The following is a 19,608-nucleotide window of genomic DNA, read 5'->3' as shown; positions in this document are numbered from 1 at the left end:
CAGGAGCTGAAGGAACTTTACAGAGGAACCTCAGTCTTGCTGAGTGTAAGAGGGGATGAAAAGCAAGTTCTGTGCTGGAAGGTTGAGGCTGTTTGCTTTAGAATGGAGACAGGAATAGTCTAGTGAAGTAGCAATAGAAAAACAGTCCTGGAGGAGAGGTAGCAGGTTGTCCACTCTTCCCTACTGAGAGTCCCTTAACAGACAGGGCTGCCACGTGAACTCCAGGTCAAGTATAAACACATGAAAAAGCCATTCAACACAGGGGAAAGCTGTGATTCAGACTGGAATTCATTGTCCTTTCTCATGCTCTTACACAACAGCGAAAGCAAAGCCCCATCCTCCCTCTGTCACGCACTGCTGCGCTTCCAAAGCGCTCACCAACGCTCTCACCTGCGTTTTGACATTCTCTGGGTCCTCAGTTTGGTTTTCTCTCTTCAGGCTCGGCTTCCAGGCGTTCTCTGCCTTCTTCAGGTGCACATCCTCCTTCACACACACAGTGATGATCTTCCTGGGCTCTCTCCTCTGGCCTGGCTGCGATCTCCTCGGTCCAACATTCAACAACTAGGACAAAAACATTCCTTGTTATATCCCCTTTTGAGCTCCCTATCTCCGTAACACGCTCCAGGGCACACGCCAACGCCGACAATCAGCAACTGCTCCTCGGGCTCTGAGGACTCTCTCTGACCCAACACACTGCTCCAGGCTGGCCAGAGGGAACACGAAGACACCAAACATGCTTCTCTCAGGCAGCTTTCCCCCAAAGCAGATATGGGATGACCATGGCCTACACACACTGGCGATGCTCCGGATGCTGCCTGAGCAGAAGTGAACCCAACTGACAGAAGCAGCCTCTTGAAAGCCAGAAACTGCGTAACTGCGACATCCCAGCAAAGGTGTATTTAAGGATTAGGAAGTCCTTACAGGTGTATTTCAAACATCCCAAGCAATTAGATAAAGATCAACCAGCAGCCCTGCTGAAAACGGGAAGTTTTACTGGAGATTGCTCAAACAAAGCCGTTTTGGGACAGGAACGACACAAACCACACTGAACAGAGCATCAGTGCGGCTCCTGCATTGAAGGAACATGGATCCCAACAGAGATGGGTCAAACCTGTTGTAGTTTCACACAAAAAAGGGACACACGGCACTTTGAAACAGCATCAAGCACCCCTCTGCAACAATCCTGTACAACATGACACTCCTCCCATCAAATCAGGTACAAAACCTGCCAAAACTGGGGAGTATTTCATCCGCTGTACAAGTGACAGGGCACAAGACACCCCTGAACTCCCTCTTCATCACTGGGAGCTTCTGATTAAGGATGAAAGGTCACCAATGCTGTCAGGTTATTCCTCCCCCTTGCTCTTTCATATTCCTGAACTCATTCATTAGAAATGACCAACCTCAATGTAAAATTAGTGCAGCAACAGAACTCCATTATCAATCCCTGTTACTTTCCACACAAGTCCTTCATCTCCTCAGAGGGCAGTGGGCAACCTCCACATGAAAGATGAGCCATTAAAAACCTTTCTTTGTTCAACAAAGGGATTCAGTGAGCATCAGAGAGGCAAAACCAGCTCAGTTATTCAGCTTCACTGCATACAGAAGGAAACTGCTCTTCGCTGGTGCCTCTTATGTGAGCCCCAAACCTGGTTTTGCACTATTAAAAGCCAAAATCCTCCTTAAAGACAGGAGCTTGTATCTGCAATGTGAACTGCTTGGCTTTGACAATGTCAACGTGTGCTGTGGGTGAACACAAACACAATCACCACCACTGCTGGAGCTCTTGTTTGAGCTTCGTTATGGGATAACATAGCCACAGCATAAGGTGTTGTCAAAAGACAACCAGCTCACGCTGTGCATGATGCAATGGAAGAGGGTGACACGGTGTGTGTCACCATGCTGCCCCACCACGTACCAAGATCTTAGTCCACATCCCAGCAGCATGCACAGAAATAACCCATCACATCCTTCAAACCCTTCTGGGTGCAAGCTGTAACTGTAATGCATCTGTGTAAGTCCATCACTCATGAAGAACAACAGCAGAACAAGACAGCAAGAATGGGGGGGGGGGTGTCTTCATGATGCTTTTGGGTGTTAGAACCTTCCTGCATCAGGTACCAATCCTCTCTGCTCCCACCAGTTGGTGTCGAGAGCCCTTGCTCGACACCAGCACGATGCAATGAAGCCCGCTTTGCATGCTGAGACACCCACCTCTGCTTTTATGCCATTTCACACAGTTCTGCTGCCCAAGTTCCAACCACGCCACAAACGTGGGGCTGGGGAAAGCAGAAACTTCCCTCCAGCTGGAAAACCAGACAGTAACGCAACAGCAAAGCGGCTGGCTTCAGCCACGCGTGTCAGACCTCACCACACAGCTCCTGGCCCACGGGAAGCTGGGGAACCAGAGCCAGGCTGGCAGCGGGCCCTGAAATCCAAGGGTTTGGGCTTGTTTCCCCCAGGAACCCAGGCAAAGCCAACGCGAGGGAACCTGTGGCTGCCCCGTCCCTCCTGCAAGAGGCAGCTCCGCTCTGCAGGACCTTCCCACCGCAGCCGGGTTGTGGCACGCGAGGACAGAGCCGCAAGGCCACGGAGCTCCCTGGGATACGGGTCCAGGAAAGGCAAGGCCTCAGCTTGCAGAGCAACCATGCCTCCCCGAGGGAGGTTACTGCTCCTAAAGCAGAGTATTCCAAGGAGCGCTTGTGCATCTCCTCGTGCAGCACGCTGCGTGTCACAGCCTCCTCAAACCTGGCTGCCTTCAAGACCAGACCTTCAACTGCATGCCCAGAACAAGGACTTCCTTTAGGATTGTCTTCTTTCAATATCTGTGAATAAACTCGGTTCGAACTGCTGGACTAGGCTTTAAGAACAGCGAACAGGAGGCTCCTTTGAACGTATAATAAAATCATACACAGATCAAACTTAAAACAGAAAATAATCTGGGGTTTTCTGGTTCCAGATTTACAAGGCAGCAAGTTAAAGGGGTGCTTCCCTTTTGTAACCCAGCACCACCTGTGCTTACAGGGCTACAGCTTGCACTGAAATAGTGTTTTCCACCAAAGGCACAGAGAAACAATCACCAGATGTTCCTGCAGCCATCTGGATTACCTGTCTTCTGGATGAGGAGGGAGGAAAAAAGGAAAGCAGGAAGAAAGAGGGACAAGCCTCCTGCAGAGGAGGCCAAAACTCACAGCAACACAACACAGCCCATTGCTCAAGGTCCACTTCCACTCTCAGGCCACGAGTCATGGTAACACTTTGAAAACCATCCAAGAAGTGAAAGAACTGCTTCTCCCTCTGCAACAGGCTTCAAATGCAGAAGGGGAAATTGAGCTTGGATGCCAGGGGTGACTCTGCCTCCCAGGGAAGCACAAGCATTGAGGTGACTCGAGATGCCATCACCCCATCCTGCCTCGGAGTGTGGGGCCGACGGGTCCTCTCCAACCCTACTCCTCTGTGTCTGTACTCACTACCCACTGCACTCCTCTAACTCCTTGTCCACACCAAGAAGCGTTTATGAACTCCACTTCGTTGCTGTGTCGTTCCACCCCTTGCGTTTGACGCGGCATTTGTTAGTTCTCAACACAGTCATACAACACGTTGAAGCGAAAAAGAAGGAAATGAAGACAAAGCCAAGGAAGCAAAACAAAAGATTCTCAAGGTGGCAAAAGCTGGTTAGCGCTGAGCTGCTTGACATCACCTCGAGGGCGAGCGATAGGCAGTGGGTTTAATGGTTCATGGGCATGGCCTGTGCAGAGGTGGGATGACCGAGTGGACAGGCAGCGTACACGCAGGGGTTTGCCATGCTTCACGAGAAGGCAAGGTCTGGTTTTGCTCAGGGCTGAAACCCCTCTCGTCCCCTACCAACCACCGCCACAGGGCTGGTGGAATCACATCACCTTCACACCCTCCACGACAGAAACGCAAAGGAAGGCTCAACTCCGGGAAGGCGCAGATGTAGGATGTATGTTATGTGCTGAATGCTCCAAATGAACGGGGTAAGCGGGACTTACCTTGTCTCCCCCTTTCCACAGGTCTGCAAAGTGCAGACCCCTCGCGGATCCCGCTCAGGCCAACGTCCCAGCATGCCCTCAGCTGGTGATGTCCCACCCACCACTGAAGACTGCCTAGAGGGGTACAATGCAAGTCTGGTTTCGGTTTGCTTTTAAACAAGGTTGCACCTTTTTGTAAAGTTTTCTGCCAGTGGTTCTTTATCAACAGCGGGCATTAGGGAGAAAGACAACTCTACAAAAAGGTGCAAAGATGTGGGGGGAGAGGGGGGGATTTGGCTTACCCCTAGCGGCAGGTTCCTCAATGGTGGGTGAGGCGAGACCAAGAGAGGGCATGCTGGGGACCCGCACCGAGCCAGGGAAGGCAATCCAGGGTTGCTCTGCACTTTGCAGGCCTGTGGAAAGAGAAAGAGTGACAGGGACGTTACTGAGATGCCGGGAGGCTCAGGACATCCAGTGCACGAAAGGAGAGAAGGTGCCGCAGTGCCACCTCCAAGTCCTAAACACAGGGAGCGAAGTCGACCTCCAACAGCATCGAGGTTTTGGGACCCAGTGGTGCTCTGAGAGGAACCAGGGCACCAAAGCTACTCCAGGACATGGGCACAGACCCCACGGCACAGGCCACGGGACCACTCTCAAAGCAGAAATGCAACATCAGCTCAAAATCACCAGGTTTGCCTCTGAGCCTCAGGAAATGTGCAGCTTGAAGCCGAGGTCATTCAGTGAATGCTTCCAAAACCAGCAGTTTTGAAAGATAAATGATGGCTACGTCAGTAGATACATCCAGATGGAGACACTGGATGTATCTTAATAGGGAGCTGAAAATCCATGATTGCTCCTAATGGAGCAGACTCCATCCTCAGCTGCGCTGACTGGGCAGGACCATGCTGGGGGGGGGGCACCTGCCCCCCAAGGAAGAGATGGCAAAGGCAAGAAGGAAGAATTCAGAGAGGGATTTCAGAGCATGGGCAAAGCCAGACACAGGGGAAAGATGAGAAAGGGAAAGAAAAGCAGAGGAAAAGGCAGGAAAACAAGGAATGAAGTAACCAAAGCAAAACACCACGTGGAAGCACAGAGCAAGCAGGAACACAGGCTCTGCGTATATTGTGTATCCTTGTTTTTAACTTCTGGTTAGTAAAAGCTCTTTGCTCTAGCAGTATGTTTCATAAACAGACTCCTGTGATGGTACACACTGACGCCGGGTTGTTGTATGAGAAACGTGTGCTCACACACGTGCCAAGGCCGGGTCCTCAGCATGGAAACGCGTTTCCACGCCTCTGGCGCAGGGAAAAGGCGAAGGAGATCAAATCCATTGAAGACCAATACGTACCAGTTCAAACCATCCACCATGCTCTCCTAATTTGCCTACAACAGCCAAGACACCACCACCCTGGCATTCATCCTGACACAACCAGAACCACCGGAGCATCGGCAGAGGCCCAGAAGCCTGAGGATGGACTTCATCAGCATTAAGGCCAGTTTTTAGATCAGCAAGTTGGGGTAAACTCACACTTCCAGATACGTTTCTTCCCCCGGGGCTTTGCCTCCCAAAATCAGCAAAGGCTGGCGTGAAGTCTGGTCCTCGAGGCAGTATCCGGGGGTCCAGAGTTCTCAGTGGCAGTTTTGGCTGATTGACCTGCATTGTCGTGCAGAAGAGACACAAACAGGACCTGTTCAGCGGGTGCTGCAGCACAGAGCTCATCCAAGTCTACAGACAACCTCTGCTAACCCGTACCAGTCACATTCACTATCCAAATGAATGCTTCTAACAAACTGTGCAGGTCTTATGCATCCACACTTACACTACACATAAGCATTTAATCTTCTGCAGGTGGCTCCAGAGCAGCTCAGTGACACCTCAAGGCTGAGCATGACTCTGGAGGATAAAACTAATGCTGACATGGGCCTGCCTTGGTTCAGGATCACAAAACTGCCACCTTCCCTCAAACAAATGTCTTTTGTGTTAACAAGACAGATGGCCAAGCGAGCAAAGGAAGCTCAGATGCAGACAGAGCAGCGAGAAGCCATCACGGAGAACTAGTAGGTGGATGAAATCACTTGGGGAACAATTTGTCTGGGTATGAAATTCACAGTGGAAACGTTTCTGCACACGAGGATCACCTACGTCCTCCTCTGTGCTTCAGTCTTAAGAGCGAGTCTGTAGTGATTACATCAAAATCAATGAACTCCATAGGCCTCACTGAGAGGAGAATAAAGGCTTGGTGTCAGCACTTCAGAAATAACAAGTGTTTCAGTAAGCACAGACGTACAGCAGAGAAAATCACATCTGTAATAAGGCTGGAGAGAAATCACACAAGCGCTTGTGAGCCGGGGTTTTATCAGATCAGCTCACAAACGTAATTGTTTCAGCCCAAACAGTTTTCCCAAAAGCTTGCCTGTGCTTTCTAACCTTAGAACTGATGTGATTAAAGACACCACCTCTCTGTTCAGTCTCGCTTTGCTCCATAGGTCTTTAGGGCTGTATCACTTCAAACGATAATGACCCAGCACAACTGAATCCAGATAGAGACCACTAAAAACTCTTCAGTCCTTAAATCATCTGTGTACATTCATTAGGCACCAATGCCTCTACTGGAAGAATCCTGTGATGTGACATCAGCCAAGTAGTTCCCCTTCCCAACAGAAGCTTGCATCACAACAGTCCAGGAATAAAGCAGGCACTTGGATCTTTAGCTAAGGATTAAACATGCTGCACATACCTGTTTGATGGGCTCTCCTCTCACCTTGTCCAGAACCACGTCACTTATGGGAGGCAGCCCCTCCGGCTTTTGGATACAGGCAGGCATGAACTGGAAATCCAGCAGGAACTCCCTGTCATACTGCTTCTTCCCCTCCGGGTCCAGGGGCTTCCACTGCTCTATAAGGAGAGAAGATGCCTGAGATTCATAGGGAACCAAACCCTCCGACGTGTTTCCATTAAATCCAAAGGGAAGAGGTTGCTACAGCTGCCTGCGAAGTTTTCATTCAGCTTTGCCTTCATACTGAAGGCAGCGAGGAGAGGACACACATCGCAATGAAGGAACACAGCCACTGGGGAGCATATAGCCAACGCCAGCAGCAACCCCCATGGAACTGATCACCAATTCCAGTTCCAACCTATGGCGCCTTGTTTCGGCTCTGAATTCCACTCTTGTGTGATACGATGAAACAGGGACAATTCCCAGGTTTGGGGTGAAAATGCAAAAGTTAACGCAGGGGTTTTGTGCAAGCATCCTTTGAAACCATGGGAACACGGAGCCTTTAACAACCCAAGCTGGAAAGAACAGTGGGAACTACAAGAAAATGCACAACCCCAGGCCCTGCTCTAAGAATCCCAACTTTTCACCCATTTTTTTTGCTCCTTTCCAGGCAGGAGAACTACAGCGTGGAGAACCTCACATGATGCAAATCAGAGTGTAAACCTACAGCCATTCCAGCACAAGGAAAATGGGCATCTGGTTGCCTAAAGATGGGATTTTCCTTCCTGGCTGCACAGTTTGGAGTTAGGAAAGCAAACCTGGATTTGCTCAGCAGCCAGGTTGCCTTCATCAGGCCCCTGTGCTGGGGCCCCTTTCCTTCTGAAGGAAAACATCTGCACAAGACACTGCCTTTGTACTGCACTGGTGCCCAATGGCATCACTTCCCATTAATCCAGTTCAGGTTTGCTGTTAAAGGATTCTATTACTCCTTTATTTCAGTTCCTGATCACCAGCTTTAGGTCTCTGGGTTCTCACCATCCTCAGCTCTGCACAGGCCACAAACTGGAACTTACTTCAGCGATGGGATTTAGTAACTGGGAATGAACATACACAAAGGGAACTACAAACTTAAGCTCTCTGTGCAGTTTTGTTTCTGCAGAGCTTCAGGATAAAGAGGTGCAGAAAATAGTCTGGTGTCTCAGCCAGCATTCCCAGCCAGCTGCCTATCCCCTGTGCCACAACACCCTTCATTTACCATGGAAAAGCCCTGACAGCACCGAGATACAGTCTGTGTGTACGGTTCCCTTCTGCTGGAAGGTTCTCAAGAAGCTGTTTTAATGTGAAAAGCAGCTGGGCAGTGTCACAGGCAGCCCTGGCTCCCCAAGAAGGGCACAAACCGGGATCAAACACACAATTCCTCCCATGGTTGCTTGATCAAAAGGCAAAACTCCTCCTTTTTAGAAAGCAGAGCTGAAATAGAGGGTCACTGCACCAAGTGGCCAGGGCTGCTCTGCAACCACAGTGTAATTACCTAACAGTGCTGCTCCTTGTCCAATACCTCATCCACCAGGCTCCACAGGCTCTTCCCTATTCTGTTTTATACTCTTCCATTTCTGGGCTCCCAAGAAAATGAGTAATTTATTTGGAGGGAGCTTCACCTGAATAAGAAACGGCTTAAAAATTGGTAGCAACTGAGAAGTTGGTCTCAAGGTCTCTTTCAATGAGGTGAATTAATAGAGATTCAGGTCTACAAATTAACTATTTAATAAATAACAAAACCACCCCTCGGGTATTCCACATCCAGTGCCACCCAGCAAGGAAAGGACCTTATCTTGCGAGCCCACACTTGAATTATTTCATCAAAAGAACTGCACTCTCACAGCTCAATAGCAGAGCCTGGATGAAACCACAAACTCTTCCCTTTCCTTCCTCTTCTAGACACCTGAAGAGCTAAGCAATGGTTTATGCAGGAAATTAAATCTCTATAACACACATACTTGTATTTAGGACTCAATCAGAACTTACAAATCTCTTATTGAAGGAGTACATCAACTTATATGGAATTTCTTGGATTGTTCTCAGCTGTCAATCACATGGGAACCAATTCACCACCATTTCCACTGTGCTGCAGCCAATGTCCTCAAATGCAACAAATTCAAGGGACTGGGGATTTTCTCTTCTTATTACCACCAGCAAGAGGAAAACAACCTTCCCCTTGTGCTCCCCCAAAGGTGCCCCTGGGCCCGTTGGGTGGTGGATCCCAGTGGAACACTGAGTACCTTTCTAGTCCCACTGGAAACATCCTTTATTCCATGGGGAGGACACACGGCCTTTCCCTTTGGGAGGCGCAAACCCAAGCAAGCTCGCAGGAGTCCGAGGCAGGATTTACCTGGTTTGTACTGGTACACTGGCCCTTCGCCGGAGCTCTCGGTGAAGCCTGAGTTTGCTTCAGTTCCTTCTCCCTCGGAAACGCTCTCGGCACCGTTCCTCACAGGCTCCGCTTCCTGCTCTCCGTTTTCCTCCACGGGTTTCCCTTTCTGGAGCTCACAGGGCTCTCTCTCCAGCTGAAACCCATGGCTCATTTTCTCCGGGTCGGATTCAAGTACTTTGTCACCTGAAAGCTCCTCTTCTACTTTAGGCTGAGGCACAAGATGGAAACACAAGAGGTTACGGTAAAACCACGCTGTCAGGATTCAAAGCACGGGAAACTGCTCTTATTTATTCACACAGCGTTTCTGTGTGCCACAGGATACACACACACATCTGGAACAGTGACACGGGACAGCACACAGAGCCCCCACGTGATTTATTGGTTCATGCCTGGAGAGAACCCACCGGTAATGAACACTGCAACTGGAGACACTTAGTGCTGCCCATGGAACCCCCAGGAGCTACCGGGACAGGATGGAAGGAGCTGTTAATGCATGAGCAATGCCAGCCTGGAAAGCCAACCTCACTTTTCTCCTCTCCTGCAGCTCAGCACCCCTCTTACAGGGCACACTGTGGTTGGCTTCAGAAAATCCCAGCCTGGTTTGGGTTGGAAGGGACCTTAAAGCTCATTCAGTTCCAACCCCTGCCACGGGCAGGGACACCTTCCACTAGAGCAGCTTGCTCCAAGCCCCTGTGTCCAACCTGGCAACGAGGAGCACAGATACAAAGTGGTCACAGCTTCTGCTGAACACCTCTGTTGGATTTGTTTCCCCCTTTGCAGTGCTGGTATCATGACAACAGCCCAAGATCAGTGCTGCAGAACTAACGCTCCTCTTGCATCCCTTTTTAGCAGTCTGTGAAAGGGCAGCACTGCAGCACATCCACATCCCATCAGTGTGTGGTAGAAGATCACAGAATCGTAGAATCATGAGGTTGGAGAAGACCCTTAAGATCATCAAGTCCAACCATGGCTGCCCCATCCCTGGCAGTGTTCAAGGCCAGGTTGGACACAGGGGCTTGGAGCAAGCTGCTCTAGTGGAAGGGGTCCCTGTCCGTGGCAGGGGTTGGAACTGGATGAGCTTTAAGGTCCCTTCCAACCCAAACCAGGCTGGGATTCTGTGATATACAGAGTATGAACTGGGTGCAGCTCCAGCAACATCCTCCACTCTCTGGCTTGAAAACAAGCACAGTGATGCTCTTAAGTTCTCTGGATGACCCAACCATCAGTTCTTCCATTGCACACAGACCAGTGTCACTGCAGGATACCCTGCACGTGAGCACTGTTAAGTGTCTATTCCCACCCAAAAAGAGGGGAAGACACTTCTATGCCATTGGTAATATAAATCTGCTACTTCAGGGGGAAACACAAGCACTCGCTTACACAAAGGATGAGGCACCATCCACAAGAGTCAAGGTTTACTCGGTGACAACAGGCTTTATACCAGAATGGTTCAGTGACGTCTGCACTAAGGGCAAGGTGTGGAGGAAACAGCAGATAAGAAACTAATAAAAAACTAAGAAAAACTGAATAACACCACCAGTTGTTATCAGTGCAGAGACAGGCTGAGCATGAACACTTTTACCCTCTTATTCCCTTCTGTGATCTATTCCAACCCCAATTTCACCCAGGATATTAAACCAAGAGGTCCCTCCTGCAATATCCCAACCGGAGCAGCAGCAATGGAAACTTTCATTACTCATCTAATTGCTGTCAAGGTGGTTTTGCCTGCAGACTCCAGGCTTTTCCTTTCTCAGCTTCTCCATCAGGTGGTCGTCAGGAAAACTAACCTGGCCGTGACATCACTGTGGCACCACTGTCCACAGAACCTGCCCTATGTCATGGTGGTGGCACCCAAACAGGGCAGTGTAAGGGGTTCAACTCCACTTTGGTTCTCATCCTTAATCCCAGGATCCCAGAATCATTAGTGCTGGGAGGGACCTCATGCAGTCCTGCCCCCTGCCAAGGCAGGGCCACCCAGACCAGGTCACACAGGCGCTTGTCCAGGCAGGTTTGGGATGTCTCCAGAGAGAGAGATTCCACACCTGCCCTGGGCAGCCTGTGCCAGGGCTCTGCCATCCTCAACAGAAAGTTCTTTCTCATATTGAGGTGAAACTTGTGGTTTAGTTTATGGCCATTACTCCTTGTTCTGTTGCTGGGCATCACTGAAGAGAGTTTGGCACCATCCTCCTGGCACCTGCCTTTGAGGCACTGATCTGCACTGATGAGATCCCCTCAGTCTGCACTTCTCTAGACTAAACAGGCCCAGCTCCTGCAATCTCTCCTCATAAGAGAGATGCTCCAGAGCCCTGACCATCCTTGTGGTCCTCCTCTGGACATCCTTCTTCTCTGGAAGGACAGCAGTTGGATGTTCCTGACTGCTGGTAGTTACTAAATCAGTCAAGAGCAAAGAAAACTTAAGAGCTGTAACAAGGAATGGACTAAACCCCATTATCTAAAGGGTGCTGAGGAATTATCACTGTTGTTCCCCCATATAAGTCTGCCCTGCATCCTTGCAGGACAACTAGGAAGCAACGCCTCTAAAACACAGCTTCAAGAGAGAAAAATTCCTCATTAGACTTGGGCAAAGCAGCACTGTGGTTCCCTCTTACCTCTGCTTCTGCCTCTATCGCCTCCTCAGTGGCTTGGGTCCGGTCTTTTGGTTTCTTCCACGTCTTTGGTGCAGTTAGAGCAGTTTGGGCTGCAATGTAAATGCACATCCATTACAACACTCACTGCTATGGAGCAAATCTGGCCGGGGGTGATGCTCTGCCCTCTCACACACTAGTTTTCTGTAGAGGCAAAGGAAGCGGTCACGGCCTTGCAAGGGTTCAGACTGAACCAGTTTTGTTTCAAAGCAGCAATGACACCATCATTAGAAGGACATTAAAACAGGGTAATTGTTTTACAAGCTGCTCATTCAAGCTCGAAATGCTACCTGTGACACACAGAGTTTGTTACCAACAGCGTAAGGATCACACAGGGCAAAAGACATCCTGCAGGAACTGAGCTTTGAAGGAGCTGAGAGTGCTGGCTGCTCTCAATGTATACCACAGGAATATTATGAGAGTTATAATATTAACCATAAACCATAACCGTGGACAGCCCCAGATTTCCAAGCTCATCCGAAAGGACAACTCCTCCAATCTTGCAGCACTACTGGCTCTCCTGAGCTGGATTTAGGTTTCACTTTGAAACCAGGTTAACAACTCCACCATGCACTTATTTCCCTGGATTTGAAGAAAACACCAGGTAATATTCCTAACATCAGCAGTGATTTACTCTAATCACTCTTCTGCCCCCCCAAAGGGTAAAAGAAACCGCACCATATATTAGGAGAGGAGACAAAGCATTAATCCAACATGCTTGTAATTAGTTGCAAGTGCCACCAGCTTAACGTCTGCTACGAGGCCCAGATGCAGATGTAACACAGGGCACAAAGAGAACTGATGTCGTGACTGAAGTTTACTGCAAACAGATTTCCAGCTCGAGCCTTTGGTTTCCAGCAGATCTTGTGGCAAACCACAGCGTGCCCTTCTTCTATCACAATAAAACACCACTCTGAAAGGCCCTTCAACTATGGAGAAATGAAAAGGGTGTTATGACAGCCTGCTTTGTTCCTATGGGCACAGAGGAAACAGGATCTGCGACATTCCCACTGTCCCAAAGGACACGTAGGAGCCTCAGCAGTTTCTTAGCAGCGTTTTCCTGTCTGGAGGGAGACTGTGGACTTGCTGGCTGTGGAAATCAGGACCATCAGCACACCAACACCAGCCCAAGGTGCAATGGGAGCTACCATGACTGATAAGAGATCGTCACCTTCATGCTGAACACCACAAAAGCAAAGGTTGATTAAAAATGCCCAAGTCTAATTCAAATACTCAATATTCATCACCAGGTCGTTCCAAGAACTGACGGTTCACGGAGGAGCTGGAGAAACCATCCAGGTCTCCCAGTCTCCTCGTCCTGCATCCCCATCCATCACAGCACCCTATGGAGCAACGTGAAGCTTGAAGAGCAGAACAGAGCCCCAGCTTGAACCTTGAACTTCCCAGGGCTCAAAGGAGCAGAGAAACAGCCAGGGGGCACAGGCTGCAAACCAGCTTCACCTTGCACAACCAGGGATCAGCTTTTCCTATGGCTCTGGCAGCCGGCGGCAGGAAGAGCCAAGCTCTTAACGTCACCACGGGGTGAAACTGGGGTTGGGTAAGGTCCATGCAGTGATTTCTGTGATTGAGCAAAGCGAGGACCTAAGTGAGGTTCCACAGCTCCCTCCATCACCAAATCTGCCATCATTTAGTGAAAATCTAGTGCTTTTCAAAGGTCAACCTGCTGCATGGAGCCCATGGGGAGATGCCTCCTTGTTTGCTGGTGCCACCTCCACACTTCTGGAGGATTTCGTTAAGGAGGAGGTCACATTTGCACAGCAATGACCCAAACACTGCCATAGCCAAGTAATTTCACCACAAAGGAGATGGTTTTTAACCCCGAAGTTTTTAATTTGACAAAATTAAAGTATGGAAAAAACATCCACAGTGTAAAATAACGTTTCGTTTTTAAAGACACAGAAATAAACTTGAGGTCACGGATTTGGGGCTGGCAAAGGTTTAGGGTGTGACTTCCTCAACTCTCAGGATGTTAACGCTATTGCTCCTCAATAATACATTTTTTCCACCTTTTTTTTGGCAGCAGAAAGCTACATAAAGCTGTGATCCTGCCGAGCCTCCTGAATGAGCCTCGCGGCTTTTGCCTTTACTTGTGTAGATCCTTTTCCTGCTTTGGGGTTTCCCTGCACGAGGATGCTTGGCCAGACACTTGCCTTGAACCCCGAGACACCTCTGGTTGTGCAGCCTGTACCCCAGTACCAAGACCCGGCTGAGTTTCAGAGCTGACTGGGGTACACCAGCGAGACCCCTGAGACATTGCGCAACTTCTCCCCTCTTAAAAGAGCAGACATCAGATTTGGTTTCATTTCTGCTACAGGAACTGACTCAAAAGGAGCATTCACACTAATGTAAGCTTAGAAGATTAATGTGAGTTTAGGTGCCAACCCTCCCACAGCCAAAACCTCACCAGGACAACGGTGTTTCAGCTGCGAGGGTCTCCACAAGCTGCAGAGCAACAAAAATGCAACGCGTCCAGCTTGGCTCTAGGCAAGGGTCCTGCAGCCCCTTCAGGCACTGGAGCTGCTCTCAGGTCTCCCCTTCAGGAGCCTTCTCTTCTCCAGGCTGCCCCAGCCCAGCTCTCTCAGCCTGGCTCCAGAGCAGAGCTGCTCCAGCCCTCGCAGCATCTCCATGGCCTCCTCTGGCCTCGCTCCAGAGGCTCCACGTCCCCGGTTCTGCTGCTGCCCCAGAGCTGGATCAGGGCTGCAGGGGGGTCTCATGAGACCTCTGATCTGCGCTACCTCAACCCATTTCTGCAGCCACATCGTGTTCTTCAGCAGAACATCTTTCTGCAGGAGATCCCCCCCACAAGCTGACAACCCATCAGGCAAGGCAGAGCAGACAGTCTCCTCTCTGATGTGGGTGCCAACTGCTAAGCATAAATTAATACCACTCTTACATTTCTCTTTCTTAGCCCATGTGCCATTATAAACCAAAGCAAAGACTTGCCATCCCCTTACAGCTCATGGGAAAGAACATATATTCCAGTGGGCTGTGGCAGCAAATCAAGGACCAGGCGATACCTGATTTATGTCTCTGGCTCTGGGTGCTGGGGATATTTCCAATTACTGCCCCAAGTTGCTCATTTATGGCCTCCACAGCAAAGAAACCCAGGGACTTGCAGCTGGTTGAGCTACTTTATATTGAAATACATCTTATAAATGAGCTCTGCAAGAAACAGCCCTTGGAATTCAACACGTATGAAGCTTTTTTGGCTTCCTACGTTCCTCGGAGTTCTGCCTGGGACAGCCATCAGGCTCCTGTTTTCCTCTTTGCTCCTCGTAATAGCCACAACAGAAAGGTGGTATCAAAAGATGCATTCAGAGCATGTCCTCAAGGCTTCGAGGCTGGGAGTGACACCTCCTTTAGAAATGCCTCCTCCTCCAACAGAATCTCTCCAGTTTTGTTCCCTGACGATGCTGGTCCCTCACTGCAGCCACCAATGCTACTGTAGATAAACCAGAATCTACTGACAAAAGAGGCTGCCTGCCATTGATGGCTTCAGCTGGAGCAACATTTCATTAAGGATGATGGTTCTCTTCTTGATAATATCTGTATTTTCTTTCCTTGTAATGAAGATGAGTAGCAATTAATTAACAGCTGTGTGCTCTTGCCCTTTGCAGATACAAGAGCTCTGCCCATCCTGAAAACCCCAAGACTGGGGTAGGAGCAAGACCTGCAGCCTCCACAACTGCAACAGTGGGAATGTGCCTCCCCATATCCCCCATTTTGGCAAATACTTGGAACAGAAACACCCTCAGTGGCAGGAAACCGGACACTCGGGTACAAGATCCAGCCTGCAGGGTGAAAAACTGCACTTCTCAGGGGTTTAATGCTCCAAAACCCCACCACATCTTCCCCATTTTGCAGGGGATTAGAAGCAAGAGCACTGACGAGCAGGCTGCAGATGAACTGCTATCAGATACTGAGACTAAGCCAATGAAGTTGCTATCTTCATGCAGGCTAACGCAACATAGGACTTAAAGGAAGAGTAGACAGAATATAGTGTAAAATAGAAAGGAAAACCAAGCACACTCCAATTTCTGCAAAATAAGAAGAATACAACAGGGGGGCTTGGGCAGAGATTCTCCAACCTTGGAAATCTGGTGGAGTCGTAATGCCAGTGGAAAAGACAGAGCAGAAGTTCCCCTGGATCCCAACTGGATCAGCTCTGCTCAGTGCCCAGCTCCTCCTGCAAACACTGACAAACTCCTTTTCTGGAGCTGTAAAACAGAACTGCTGGAGAATGAAGATGTTTAAGGATGCTAAACCTCTGTGGTCCTTCTCCCTCTCTAGAGCTTGATGAAGAAAAACATGAAAGTCATTTCTCTGACTGTGAGACACAAAGTGCATTCTGTTCAGTGCTTGAGAAACAAGCAAATAACTTCATTCATCCCTGAAAAGCTGTCACCACCATCACAAAATAGGGAACCCTGCAAGTCTCAACAAGGCTTTGTCCCTGCCCGTGGCAGGGGCTGGGACTGCATGAGCTTTAAGGTCCCCTCCAACCCAAACCAGTCTGTATTTGTGGCCAAGCTGCTCTGCAGTAGGCACACACTCCTGCTGGAACTCCCAACAAAACAGTGTTAACAGTCACAGAGTTCACGCTTACCGGCACGTGTTTGAGAGCTTTCCTTTATCCCAATGTCTATTGTACCTCCAGAGATCACAGAAAAGACTCTTGGCCTTTAGTCCAAGGGAAAAACAATAACAGCAATAGCCCTTCCTCCTTGCTCCTGAAGCTCAGCATCTGTATTTTCCAGCACATGGCAGAGACCTGCAATTCCTCATTCAGCCCAGACAGATGCCTGAGTGAGCAGTCACCTTCAGATGATGTTAAACCTCTCTTCCACTCTCCAAGGAAGAATTGGGAAAGTATGGCTCAAAAAATGCTTAGCAGAGCAATGCAATACAGTTACAGGTCATTAAAGAAGGGGTAAAGCACCCAGCAATGACCTGGGAGAGTATTTTGCTTCCCTTGAAGCACTGAGCTTTTAATAGGAATTACAGTTTCGAGTGATCTTGTACACGACTTGAGACATCTTTGTTTCCCTGTTGCCAAAGCCAATGCATTGGCTAATGTGGGCTGTCCAGCCTAATGACATTAGAGCATTAAAATTCATCTGCTGCATAATTAAAAGCCAAAAATGCTTTATTTTTTTTCATCTACACTACAGGCCCTCACAGAACAAGCACTAATAGCACAAGCTGGAGCCTGCCTGGGCAAAACCTGATTTACAGAGAGCCCCACTTCCCTGCTTTGTAAGGAAATTAATTTGTGTTATGAAGTGGCTCAGCCTGAAGGAACAGCAAGAGCCAGAGCAGTGAAATGACCCGAGCAGAATAAAAAAAGAAGATTAACAGACCCCCCCCCCTGTGGCTGCTAGAGCAGGGATCTGTCTGATCTTCCCAAGATACTGGGTTTTATTTAAGGTCCAGCATACTGACCTAGTGTAGCAACACACAAATATGGAACAGGGCCAAGCTCAGCTTTTCATTTAGTTTAATCCACAGCAGAGAGTAGCTCGAGATGCTCCTGATGCCAGTGCACAACCAGGGCTGGCTTATGAAAGAATAAACTGGAAAAACCCCAAATCCTATTTTAAATGTTACTTAAAAAACCTCAACAACCCCCCCCAAATCCCAACCTACTCTTTCTGCTTTGCTTCTTGACCAAACTTCATCAAATTCCAAGGATATATTTCAATAAAACACCTCATTTTCCCAGCTCTGAAAGGACTCCAAAACAGGGGGGAAAGATGAGACACATCTAAATGCTTTAACACTGCTAAATGTGCACAATAGCCAGTGTTACACTTGCCCCAGCAGCTAAATACAATCAATCAATTGATTTAACTTGGTTTCCAGTATCATTTGCAGGAAGTCCTGAAAAAGATCCAGTTTTCTAAAGAAATTACAACCAATGAAAAGACAGAGGTCTACCTGAATCCATTCAGTGCTAACCCAGCGATGACAGAGGACACTGAAGCCAAAGGCAGGTGAGGAGGCTCAGAGAAACAGCCTGGATTCTCAAAGGCAGACACAGAAACATGAAGTCTTAGTCATGTAGCATGATCAGACTTTGCTTTGGCAGATAGAAACGGAAACACCTGATGGAGGAACCACCCCAGATCTCCTTCCTTCATCCTCCAGTTCACTGCACGCAACCACGGTGCCAACACTTACCTGGGACAGGACTCTTGTTCGAGTTTAAGCTCTGAGCCTCCGTGCTCTCCTCCAGTTGCCCATCTGCTTCTGTCTCTTCCTTCTTTTCAGTATCTTTTACCTCTTCGCTAAGAGTAGTTCTTGTGCTCTCCTCTCCTTCTAAATCTCCCTGGACAACAGGGAGGGCACTAGGAGACGGAAGAGGAGGTGGAGAAGGAGTTGTAGTGGTAACAGCAGCAGCAGCAACCGAACTGGGAGGAGATGGTGGCGGAGGGGTGGGAGGTGGGGTGGGAGGAGGAGAGGGAGCAGCGTGAAGAGCACTGGAAGATGGCACGCTTTCCACTTCTGCTGGAGGTGCTTCGGGGGTCTCCAACTCAGCAGTCAATGGTGCAGCTTCCGTCTGGGCTACATCTACTACGCTCTCTGCAGCAGTTACCTTTTCACTAACTCCATTCACCTCATTAATTAGATTAGTACTAGCAGTCACTGGAATATCACTAGATGCTACACTACTAGGCTCCTCGCACACCTCGGCATCAGCCTCTTCTGCTGGCGAAGGGTCCGATGTGTCCGTGCACGGTGTGGCATTGGATATAGGCATTGCCTCCTCTTTTGGGGAAGCCAGTTCACATGTCTCCTCTGAGTCAGCTGTGAATGGGGGTTTACTAGAAACGGTGACAACAGCAGCAGCTGGAGCAGCAGGAACAACTGCGACGGGAGCGGTCGGGGTTGGCGATGGAGCAAGAGGAAGTTCTGGTGGGGTTTCCACTGAGGTGGCCTCGGCCGTCTGGCCAGCTTGATCTTTTTTCTCCCCAGCAGGTTCTGGTCTGAGGACTGGAGAAGAAGGTTTTAATACTGGGTCTGGTTTTGGCTTCTCTTCTGGGAAAGGACAGAAACAAAGGCAATGTTATAAACAACAAAACAACTCCACTTCCCTTTGCTGTACCTAAGCCCCCCGGTTCCCCTCGCCTGCGTCCTGCCTTCCACCCAAGAAGCTCCAAGGAAGCCACCAGAGGCACCTGAAGTTAACCCTGCAGGTAAAGGGGAGCTCCGGGCAGCCTGCAGCCAGTCTCAAACATAACCACCGCTCCTGGTTTTCTGAATGTAATGGCCTTCACAGAACAGGCCTGGGAAATGTTACAAAAGGTGCATTTTGTGCAGAAACTTGCAGCTGAAAATGGAATTTTTCTGGACAGAAATTACAAAAGACAAAAGCATCACTTCACTTGGGCTCTGCCTCAGAGGAGACCGGGGCTGCAACCCCGAGCCACGGCCCATTCTTTTACAGTTGCCACGTGTTGTGCCATTATGAACACATGGGATGCGCTGAGTTTATTTTCCCCCTTGTTATTCCTCAGCTCCACCACCATCAGCACACCAGACTAAAGGACACATCCTCTCTTTCTGTTCTAAATTCCAGCAGAGATACCTTTTCCCAAAGAAAGCAGAACCAAGAAGGGATTTAAACACAGCCAAACAACAGCACCATCAGCTCTTGATGTTTGTGGTCCAAGGGTATCAAGCAGGGGAAAGGTATCTGCACGTGTCACATCAAACCTCAAACTATTGAGCACAGAGAAGTCCCTGCACTGATGCTGTGATGACCAAAAGGCTTTGCATACCAGCCCTGCTGCAACCACCAC

General features: G+C 49.2%; 1 protein-coding gene across 16 annotated transcripts in view; it reads right to left on the bottom strand.

Annotated features, from left to right (window-relative positions):
• Positions 1-19,608, bottom strand: part of EIF4G3 (eukaryotic translation initiation factor 4 gamma 3) — a 151,215-nt gene that overhangs the window by 27,085 nt on the left and 104,522 nt on the right. For 14 of the 16 annotated variants that reach the window (XM_061466566.1, XM_061466567.1, XM_061466570.1 and 11 more), the window contains 7 exons: positions 17,987-18,844; positions 11,750-11,838; positions 9,099-9,348; positions 6,731-6,888; positions 5,521-5,646; positions 4,295-4,405; positions 391-561 (listed from right to left, as the gene is read on the bottom strand). In XM_061466566.1, the coding sequence (XP_061322550.1) occupies positions 391-561; positions 4,295-4,405; positions 5,521-5,646; positions 6,731-6,888; positions 9,099-9,348; positions 11,750-11,838; positions 17,987-18,844 (1,763 nt within the window). Of the gene's footprint in view, positions 1-390; positions 562-4,013; positions 4,128-4,294; positions 4,406-5,520; positions 5,647-6,730; positions 6,889-9,098; positions 9,349-11,749; positions 11,839-17,986; positions 18,845-19,608 lie in introns of those variants that run through there. The other 2 variants (XR_009745775.1, XM_061466576.1) reach the window with 2 other exon arrangements.

The sequence above is a fragment of the Pezoporus flaviventris genome, unplaced genomic scaffold (assembly GCF_033815535.1).
Source record: "Pezoporus flaviventris isolate CSIRO_AGI_PZ_B2104156 unplaced genomic scaffold, CSIRO_AGI_Pfla_v1 ptg000042l, whole genome shotgun sequence".
Taxonomy (NCBI): domain Eukaryota; kingdom Metazoa; phylum Chordata; class Aves; order Psittaciformes; family Psittacidae; genus Pezoporus; species Pezoporus flaviventris.
Note: the sequence above shows the minus strand (reverse complement) of the source record. Positions and strands in the feature narration are given on the sequence as shown.